Source organism: Callionymus lyra, chromosome 16, assembly GCF_982586985.1.
Source record: "Callionymus lyra chromosome 16, fCalLyr1.hap1.1, whole genome shotgun sequence".
Taxonomy (NCBI): domain Eukaryota; kingdom Metazoa; phylum Chordata; class Actinopteri; order Syngnathiformes; family Callionymidae; genus Callionymus; species Callionymus lyra.
The window spans coordinates 25,119,271-25,131,097 of record NC_141833.1 but is presented as its reverse complement, the minus strand read 5'-3'; the positions used below and the strand labels follow the sequence as shown (position 1 = coordinate 25,131,097).

Genomic DNA, 11,827 nt, shown 5'->3' with positions numbered 1-11,827 from the left:
AGAATCTTTAAAACATGAAGGTTTAGATGTTTCCAGAAGACACTCATGGACCAGAACCTTCTCTCAGGTCCAAACTATACGAGATACTATATATTTATATTTATTCTCTTTTCATTTGGAACAAGTCGTGTTTCTTTCATGAGACGTCGATAAAAACTCTGGTTTCCTCCCACAGTCTTGAGTTTGAATACATGATTACGTTTGTTTCATGGAGGTGATTCTTTAAGAGCTGAGCCAGAGGGCAGGACTTGAACCTTCAGCTCAACAAACACTACTATGATCTGTCATCTTTTTCTATCCGCTTTCCAGGGTGTCCCTTCTCCTGCCTTCATACAATCATATACTATCAGCGAACATTGAGCCGACAGCGCCTCCTACTGGGCTCTGAAAGTAACGGCGACGCTTCATGAAGCTTCAACATCATGTTTGATGAACAGAAATGTCAACAAACTTATTCTTGTTTAAGGGTCGAAGGTCAAGGAAAAGTTCTGCCGTTAAAACTGTTTTCATTTGAAAGCGTCGAGAGCAGAAGTTGTACAAGAGTTGTGTTGTTGGTGTGCGTGTCAGCCGGTGCCGTCACTGCGGCCTCGGCCCGGGAAGCGAGGTCCAGTCAGGAGCTCATTTGTTCTGCGCCCCCCGCTGTGCTGCTGCACCCCCCGCCGTGACCCGAGTTATGCTGTTGTTTTTGAAGGGACAGCGTTTCTCTTTGTGCGTCAAAACAAGCGAAGTTGGTCAGCAAAGTTGTGTAGCGTGTGATTCTTGAGCCTGTTTGTGCGACTGGTGCTGCAGCAGGTGAGTGGATCACCTGAGAGACGCTGAGGTTCACACAAGTGTTGACAACAACAGCCGGAGCTGGAACTCGGCTGCAGATCAAAGGATCGTTCTGATCTGGACTTTGCATATTTGTTGAACCTGGTTGTGAAAGTGCTTCTGAGAAGCTGAGCGTCGTCCTGATCCGTCTTCTCTCTGTTCGCCGGGACTTAAGTTCTTCCTGTATTTAGCGACAACTGGATTTGCAGCGTGAGGACGTGGACCGGCGTTGGCACCGCGGGTCCAGAACTAGTTAATCCTGATCTGTGACTGAAACACTCCAGACGTCAAGGTTCCATGTTTGTGCGTCTGCTGTGCAGGCGAGTCGTGCAGAAGTTATTGTCTTTGGAGAAACAACCGTCAGAGGAAACAATGTGTCAAAGATGCCAGAGTGAGACGAGAAACAATAGATGCTCAGGTTGCGGCGCCAGAACGAGGGCAGATGCTCAGCCGAGGATGAACCTGAAGTCGTGGATGTTCGACACACAACAATGAAAGCGGCGCACAAAGCGATTGTGTTAAAGTCCTTTGGAAAACGGGAAAGCAGCTCTCGAAGGTCCAGGACCGTGGAGAAGCCGGATGAGCCGTCCGAGGAGAACCGGTCCAAGTTGACCTGCGAGGAACGTCGACGCCGCCAGAACCGCCAGAACCGCCAGAACCGCCAGAACCGCCAGAACCGCCACGGTAAACTTCCTGTTTGAGACTTACTTCCTGTTCCTGTGTCACGGTTCACTGTGTGTGTGTGTGTACATGTGTTTACGTGTGTGTAGGTGTGTGTGTGTGTAGTTGTGTATGTGCGTGTAAGTTTATACATGTGTGTGTGTGTACGTGTGTGTAGGTGTGTTTACATGTGTAGGTGTGTATGTGTGTGTAAGTTTATACATGTGTGTGTGTGTAGGTGTGTGCATACGTGTGTTTACGTGTGTAGGTGTGTATGTGTGTGTAAATTTATACATGTGTGTGTGTGTACGTGTGTGTGTACGTGTGTTTACATGTGTAGGTGTGTATGTGTGTGTAAGTTTATACATGTGTGTGTGTGTACGTGTGTGTGTAGGTGTGTTTACATGTGTAGGTGTGTATGTGTGTGTAAGTTTATACATGTGTGTGTGTGTGTGTACGTGTGTGCGTAGGTGTGTTTACATGTGTAGGTGTGTATGTGTGTGTAAGTTTATACATGTGTGTGTGTGTACGTGTGTGTGTAGGTGTGTTTACATGTGTAGGTGTGTATGTGTGTGTAAGTTTATACATGTGTGTGTGTGTGTGTACGTGTGTGCGTAGGTGTGTTTACATGTGTAGGTGTGTATGTGTGTGTAAGTTTATACATGTGTGTGTGTGTACGTGTGTATGTAGGTGTGTTTACATGTGTAGGTGTGTATGTGCGTGTAAGTTTATACATGTGTGTGTGTGTACGTGTGTGTAGGTGTGTTTACATGTGTAGGTGTGTATGTGTGTGTAAGTTTATACATGTGTCTGTGTGTACGTGTGTGTGTAGGTGTGTTTACATGTGTAGGTGTGTATGTGTGTGTAAGTTTATACATGTGTGTGTGTACGTGTGTGCGTACGTGTGTTTACATGTGTAGGTGTGTATGTGTGTGTAAGTTTATACATGTGTGTGTGTGTACGTGTGTGTGTAGGTGTGTTTACATGTGTAGGTGTGTATGTGTGTGTAAGTTTATACATGTGTGTGTGTGTGTACGTGTGTGTGTAGGTGTGTTTACATGTGTAGGTGTGTATGTGTGTGTAAGTTTATACATGTGTGTGTGTGTACGTGTGTGTGTAGGTGTGTTTACATGTGTAGGTGTGTATGTGTGTGTAAGTTTATACATGTGTGTGTGTGTGTACGTGTGTGTGTAGGTGTGTTTACATGTGTAGGTGTGTATGTGTGTGTAAGTTTATACATGTGTGTGGGTGTACGTGTGTGTGTAGGTATGTTTACATGTGTAGGTGTGTGTAAGTTTATACATGTGTGTGTGTACGTGTGTGCGTACGTGTGTTTACATGTGTAGGTGTGTATGTGTGTGTAAGTTTAAACATGTGTGTGTGTGTACGTGTGTGTGTAGGTGTGTTTACATGTGTAGGTGTGTATGTGTGTGTAAGTTTATACATGTGTGTGTGTGTACGTGTGTGTGTAGGTGTGTTTACATGTGTAGGTGTGTATGTGTGTGTAAGTTTATACATGTGTGTGTGTACGTGTGAGCGTACGTGTGTTTACATGTGTAGGTGTGTATGTGTGTGTAAGTTTAAACATGTGTCTGTGTGTACGTGTGTGTGTAGGTGTGTTTACATGTGTAGGTGTGTATGTGTGTGTAAGTTTATACATGTGTGTGTGTGTGTACGTGTGTGTGTAGGTGTGTTTACATGTGTAGGTGTGTATGTGTGTGTAAGTTTATACATGTGTGTGTGTGTGTACGTGTGTGTGTAGGTGTGTTTACATGTGTAGGTGTGTATGTGTGTGTAAGTTTATACATATGTGTGTGTGTACGTGTGTGTGTAGGTGTGTTTACATGTGTAGGTGTGTGTAAGTTTATACATGTGTGTGTGTACGTGTGTGCGTATGTGTGTTTACATGTGTAGGTGTGTATGTGTGTGTAAGTTTAAACATGTGTGTGTGTGTAGGTGTGTGCATACGTGTGTTTACGTGTGTAGGTGTGTATGTGTGTGTGTGTACGTGTGTGTGTAGGTGTGTTTACATGTGTAGGTGTGTGCGTATGTGTGTTTATGTGTGTAGGTGTGTATGTGTGTATAAGTTTATACATGTGTGTAGGTGTGTTTACATGTGTAGGTGTGTATGTGTGTGTAAGTCTATACATGTGTGTGTGTGTACGTGTGTGTACGTGTGTTACATGTGTAGGTGTGTATGTGTGTGTAAGTCTATACTTGTGTGTGTGTACGTGTGTGTACGTGTGTTTACATGTGTATGTGTGTAAGTGTGTGTAAGTCTATACATGTGTGTGTGTGTACGTGTGTTACATGTGTAGGTGTGTATGTGTGTGTAAGTCTATACTTGTGTGTGTGTACATGTGTGTACGTGTGTTTACATGTGTATGTGTGTAAGTGTGTGTAAGTCTATACATGTGTGTGTGTGTACGTGTGTGTACGTGTGTTTACATGTGTATGTGTGTAAGTGTGTGTAAGTATATACATGTGTGTGTGTGTACATGTGCATACATGTATGTATAAATAAATGTATAAATGTGTAAATAAATGTTTGGATGAATATCAATATGTCAAAATAAATAAAAGACGTCTGATTTAATTTTGTATTTTACGTATAAATACACATTTTGTCATTAATACGTTGTGTCTTCTATTTATTTATACATTTATACTTTCTGTTGTTTGTATGCAAATTAAGTGGGCGGGTCCAACATCAGTCTAAGGCCGTGATTGGTTAAAAAGGTAAAACAAAACACAGCAATGGATGTCGATCTGAAAACTATTGATCCTGCAGCGACTGTAGTGATGAACGTGTGATGATCATGTGATGAACATGAGATGAACATGTGATGAACATGTGATGAACGTGTGATGATCATGTGATGAACGTGTGATGATCATGTGATGAACGTGTGATGATCATGTGATGAACATGTGATGAACATGTGATGAACGTGTGATGATCATGTGATGAACGTGTGATGATCATGTGATGAACGTGTGATGATCATGTGATGAACATGTGATGAACATGTGATAAACGTGTGATGAACGTGTGATGAACGTGTGATGATCATGTGATGAACGTGTGATGATCATGTGATGAACGTGTGATGATCATGTGATGAATGTGTGATGATCATGTGATGAACGTGTGATGATCATGTGATGATCATGTGATGAACGTGTGATGATCATGTGATGAACGTGTGATGAACGTGTGATGATCATGTGATGAACATGTGATGAACGTGTGATGATCATGTGATGAACATGTGATGATCATGTGATGAACATGTGATGAACGTGTGATGATCATGTGATGATCATGTGATGAACGTGTGATGATCATGTGATGAACGTGTGATGATCATGTGATGAACTTTCGATGAACGTGTGATGATCATGTGATGAACGTGTGATGAACGTGTGATGAACGTGTGATGAACATGTGATGAACATGTGATGAACATGTGATGAACATGTGATGAACGTGTGATGAACATGTGATGAACATGTGATGAACATGTGATGAACGTGTGATGAACGTGTGATGATCGTGTGATGAACGTGTGATGAACGTGTGATGAACGTGTGATGAACGTGTGATGATCATGTGATGAACATGTGATGAACATGTGATGAACATGTGATGAACGTGTGATGAACATGTGATGATAATGTGATGATCATGTGATGATCATGTGATGAACGTGTGATGATCATGTGATGAATGTGTGATGATCATGTGATGAACATGTGATGAACATGTGATGAACGTGTGATGAACATGTGATGAACGTGTGATGAACGTGTGATGATAATGTGATGATCATGTGATGAACATGTGATGAACGTGTGATGAACGTGTGATGAACATGTGATGAACGTGTGATGATCATGTGATGAACGTGTGATGATCATGTGATGAACGTGTGATGAACATGTGATGAACATGTGATGAACGTGTGATGAACATGTGATGAACATGTGATGAACATGTGATGAACATGTGATGAACATGTGATGAACATGTGATGATCATGTGATGAACATGTGATGAACATGTGATGAACGTGTGATGATCATGTGATGAACGTGTGATGAACGTGTGATGATCATGTGATGAACATGTGATGAACATGTGATGAACGTGTGATGATCATGTGATGAACATGTGATGAACATGTGATGAACGTGTGATGAACATGTGATGAACATGTGATGAACGTGTGATGAACGTGTGATGATCGTGTGATGAACGTGTGATGAATGTGTGATGATCATGTGATGAACATGTGATGAACGTGTGATAAACGTGTGATGAACGTGTGATGAACATGTGATGAACATGTGATTAACGTGTGATGAACATGTGATGATAATGTGATGATCATGTGATGAACGTGTGATGATCATGTGATGAACATGTGATGAACGTGTGATGAACGTGTGATGAACATGTGATGAACATGTGATGAACATGTGATGAACGTGTGATGAACATGTGATGAACGTGTGATGAACATGTGATGAACATGTGATGAACGTGTGATGATAATGTGATGAACGTGTGATGAACATGTGATGATCATGTGATGAACGTGTGATGAACGTGTGATGCTCTCAAGGCAGTGGTAGTTGATCCAAAGCTGTAACCAATCACTGCCTTAGCCTGATGTTCGACCCGCCCACTTCATTTGCATACGGACAACGAAATGACAAAATGACAAAATGTATAAAAACCTAAATACATCCAAAACAAAATGACAAAATGTATAAATAAATGTCAAAATGTATAAATAAATGTCAAAATGTGTATTTATACGGAAAATAGCTCAATTCTTTAAAAAAAATTAAATTAGAGTCATTTATTTATTTTGACATTTTGACAAATTTATCCAAACATTTATTTTTACATTTATTTATACATGTGTACATGTATGCACGTGTGTGCATGTGTGTGTACATGTATATATGTGTGTGTGCATGTGTGTGTACATGTATATATGTGTGTGTGCATGTGTGTGTACATGTATATATGTGTGTGTACACATGTGTACAGTAGGTGTGTGTACATGTGTGTGTACATGTGTATAGGTGTGTGTGCATGTGTGTGTTCATGTATATATGTGTGTGTACACATGTATACAGTAGGTGTGTGTACATGTGTGTGTACATGTGTATAGGTGTGTGTGCATGTGTGTACATGTATATATGTGTGTGTACACATGTATACAGTAGGTGTGTGTACATGTGTGTGTACATGTGTATAGGTGTGTGTACATGTGTATAGGTGTGTGTACATGTGTATAGGTGTGTGTACATGTGTATAGGTGTGTGTACATGTGTATAGGTGTGTGTGCATGTGTGTGTACATGTATATATGTGTGTGTACACATGTGTACAGTAGGTGTGTGTACATGTGTGTGTACATGTGTATAGGTGTGTGTGCATGTGTGTGTTCATGTATATATGTGTGTGTACACATGTATACAGTAGGTGTGTGTACATGTGTGTGTACATGTGTATAGGTGTGTGTGCATGTGTGTACATGTATATATGTGTGTGTACACATGTATACAGTAGGTGTGTGTACATGTGTGTACATGTGTATAGGTGTGTGTACATGTGTATAGGTGTGTGTACATGTGTATAGGTGTGTGTACATGTGTATAGGTGTGTGTACATGTGTGTAGGTGTGTGTACATGTGTATAGGTGTGTGTACATGTGTATAGGTGTGTGTACATGTGTGTACATGTCTATAGGTGTGTGTGTACATGTGTATAGGTGTGTGTACATGTGTATAGGTGTGTGTACATGTGTATAGGTGTGTGTACATGTGTGTACATGTGTATAGGTGTGTGTACATGTGTATAGGTGTGTGTACATGTGTATAGGTGTGTGTACATGTGTGTGTACATGTGTATAGGTGTGTGTACATGTGTATAGGTGTGTGTACATGTGTATAGGTGTGTGTACATGTATATAGGTGTGTGTACATGTGTATAGGTGTGTGTACATGTGTGTGTACATGTGTATAGGTGTGTGTACATGTGTATAGGTGTGTGTACATGTGTATAGGTGTGTGTACATATATATAGGTGTGTGTACATGTGTATAGGTGTGTGTACATGTGTGTGTACATGTGTATAGGTGTGTGTACATGTGTATAGGTGTGTGTACATGTGTATAGGTGTGTGTACATGTGTGTACATGTGTATAGGTGTGTGTACATGTGTATAGGTGTGTGTACATGTGTATAGGTGTGTGTACATGTGTGTGTACATGTGTATAGGTGTGTGTACATGTATATAGGTGTGTGTACATGTGTATAGGTGTGTGTACATGTGTATAGGTGTGTGTACATGTGTATAGGTGTGTGTACATGTGTGTGTGTGACTCTCTGCCATATCCGCGGAACAAACAAACCACATTGTTGGTCTGGAGAATTCCTTTTGAGAGAAAGTGTGTCTCCGATGATACGGAGCTGCCAGGAAAAGACAAAGCAGAAAATAGCAAACAAAACCCAGTCACAGGTGCAGCAGAGTGAATGGTCACTGGTCCCCAGGAGGTCTTTCAGTGTTAGCCAGTGCGGTGGGTGGACTTCTGACAAGCACGTTGGTGTGCGTCCAGGTGGAGTGTGTAACGGAGAATGTTGATTCTCTTCTCATGCTAATGCGGCTCCGCAGACACTTTAATGCTGAAAACTTTTCCTTGTGAGTTTGAAAAGCTGCTTGTCTCGCAGTAGTGGGTCCGTTCAAAGCTTTGTGCGACGCTGGGACGCAGCCAGAGATAAACAACCTCAACATCTCTGGAGCCTCAGTGAGCAGATCCTGCCTCAACCCACGAGCAACGCTCAAGATCCATCAATAGAATTTATTTACTGACAGACTCATGACTACGATTCAATATCAACGACTAACAATAAACCTTCTTGTACATTTAACTATTTTACTGTCGATATATTAACGATGATAATAAATACACACTTTAGTAGTAGTTCAACTACGTGACTAACTAAGTTTGTCTGCAGCATTATTTTCTATTTACCTACAAACATTAAACATTTGCATAATGTAACATGATAAAATGAAAACGACATATTAATGTTAAACTTATTTCCCCTGGCTTGCTGGGACACATGAATAATCAACCGTCTCAGTCGTGAACAAGAAAACATTATATTCTCGTCGATTCATTTCATTCCCAAGTCATGCTGCAGTCGATCCCAGCTACTCGGGGCGAGAGGCACAGGAGGAACAATATGGATAAACAATTCAGATCCTCATCATCTTCATCTTCATTTTCTTCATCATCTTATCATCATCTTCATCATCTTCATTATCTTCATCATCTTCATCATCATCATCATCTTCATCATCTTCATCATCTTCATCATCTTCATTATCTTCGTCATCTTTATCACCATCATCATCATCATCATCATCTTTATCATCATCACCTTTATCATCATCTTCATCATCATCATCTTCATCACCATCATCTTCATCTTCATCACCATCATCTTCATCTTCATTATCTTCATCATCTTATCATCAACTTCATCATCTTCATTATCTTCATCATCTTCATCATCATCATCATCTTCATCATCTTCATCATCTTCATTATCTTCGTCATCTTTATCACCATCATCATCATCATCATCATCTTTATCATCATCACCTTTATCATCATCTTCATCATCATCATCTTCATCACCATCATCATCATCTTCATCACCATCATCTTCATCTTCATTATCTTCATCATCTTTATCATCATCTTCATCATCATCAGCTTTATCATCATCATCATCTTCATCATCATCTTCATCTTCATCTTCATCTTCATCATCATCATCATCTTCATCTTCATCTTCATCTTCATCTTAATCTTCATCTTCATCTTCATCATCATCATCTTTATCATCTTCATCTACATCTTCATCATCAACATCTTCATCATCATCATCTTCATCATTATCTTCATCATCTTCATCATCTTCATCTTCATCATCATCTTCATCTTCATCTTCATCATCATCTCCTTTATCATCTTCATCTACATCTTCATCTTCATCATCATCATTATCATCTTCATCATCATCTTTATCATCTTCATCTCCATCTTCATCTTCATCTTCATCATCATCATCATCTTCATCATCATCTTTATCATCTTCATCTTCATCTTCATCTACATCTTCATCTTCATCATCAATGAACCTCTCTATGCTCGGGGACTGTGGGAGGAAACCAGAGTTCCGCACACACACAATATACACACATTGAATGAAAGGAAATCAAACCTGCAACTTTCCTGCTGTGAGTGTTTTGTTGTGTTTGGTTGCTTTGTTGATGTTAGACGTCGAATAAATCCATCATGTGATCATGTTTTTATTGATTTCATGATGTTCAAGATTATAACAACAAATGTCAAATTAAATCTTGACATTTCTTGGTGACAGAATTATCAACACTTCGCAGTCGAACAAACATATTTTCAGGTACGAACATAATAGTTGTTTCTCTCTGGCTCCAGTCTTGGCTCCAGGCCTCGTCTATTGAAGGTTTCGGGGCCGAAGGGAGTTTCTAGTTTGGCAGCGACACCAGCGCAGGAGGAGAGTCATGTGACTGCAGTGTGACTCACCTCCACTAGATGTCACTCTGTCGTCAACTGACCATAATAGAAACAACCTTACCACAATAATTCATCAATAGTATGATCAGTGACTGGATCAATAACATGATCAATACCATATAATGATATGACCAATAACATGATCAATACCATATAATGATATGACCAATAACATGATCAATACTATATAATGATATGACCAATAACATGATCAATACTATATAATGATATGACCAATAACATGATCAATACCATATAATGATATGACCAATAACATGATCAATACTATATAATGATATGACCAATAACATGATCAATACTATATAATGATATGACCAATAACATGATCAATAACATGATCAGTAATACGATCAATAATGGAATCAACAGCTACAGTGACTAAGATTCCAGGATCAACATGATTTCAGTAAAAGATTAACTTCTTTTTTTCTCCAGTTTTTATCGAAACAAGAAAATTAAACAATGTTAAGTACACTAGTACACAAGTACACGAGCACACTAGTACACAAGTACACTGGTACACAAGTACACAAGTACACTAGTGCACTAGCACACTAGTACACTAGTCCACAAGTAAACTAGTCCACAAGTACAGTAGTACACTAGTCCCAGTACACAGTACACAAGTACACTAGTCCACAAGTACACTAGTCCACTTGTCCACAAGTACAGTAGTACACTAGTCCCAGTACACAGTACACTAGTCCACAAGTACACTAGTCAACTAGTCCACAAGTACACTAGCACACTAGTCAACTAGTCCAAAAGCACACAAGTACACTAGTACACAAGCACACTAGTCCACAAGTACACAGTACACTAGTACACTAGTACACTAGTTCACAAGTACACAAGTACAGAAGTACACTAGTACACTCATACACAGTACACTAGTACACATGTACACTAGTACAGAAGTACACTAGTACACCAGTACAGAAGTACACTAGTACACAATAACATAAGTACACTAGTACACTTGTACACTAGTACACTAGAACACAGTACACTAGTACACAAGTACACTAGTACACTAGTACACAAGTACATTAGTACACAGTAAACAGTAAACAAGTACACTAGTACACTAGAACATAAGTACACCAGTACACAAGTACACGAGTACACAAGAACATAAGTACACTAGTACACTAGTACACTAGTACACAGTACACAGTACACAAGTACACTAGTGAACTAGTACACTATTACACTAGTACAGAAGTACACTAGTACACTCGTACACAGTAAACTAGTACACAAGTTCACTAGTACACTACTACACAAGTACACCAGTACAGAAGTACACTACTACACAAGTACACAAGTACACGAGTACACAAGAACATAAGTACACTAGTACATAAGTACACTAGTACACTAGTACACAGTACACAGTACACAAGTACACTAGTGAACTAGTACACTATTACACTAGTACAGAAGTACACTAGTACACTCGTACACAGTAAACTAGTACACAAGTTCACTAGTACACTACTACACAAGTACACCAGTACAGAAGTACACTACTACACAAGTACACAAGTACACGAGTACACAAGAACATAAGTACACTAGTACATAAGTACACTAGTACACTAGTACACAGTACACAGTACACAAGTACACTAGTGAACTAGTACACTATTACACTAGTACAGAAGTACACTAGTACACTCGTACACAGTA

General features: G+C 39.8%; 1 protein-coding gene across 5 annotated transcripts in view; it reads left to right on the top strand.

Annotated features, from left to right (window-relative positions):
• The first annotated feature begins 1,025 nt into the window (after positions 1 to 1,025).
• st18 (ST18 C2H2C-type zinc finger transcription factor) overlaps positions 1,026 to 11,827 on the top strand; it is a 51,986-nt gene continuing 41,184 nt past the window's right edge. For all 5 annotated transcript variants that reach the window (XM_087810680.1, XM_087810679.1, XM_087810677.1 and 2 more), the window contains exon 1: positions 1,026 to 1,494. In XM_087810680.1, coding sequence (XP_087666806.1) covers positions 1,221 to 1,494 — 274 coding nt within the window. In that variant the 5' untranslated portion in view covers positions 1,026 to 1,220. The remainder of the gene's footprint in view (positions 1,495 to 11,827) is intronic.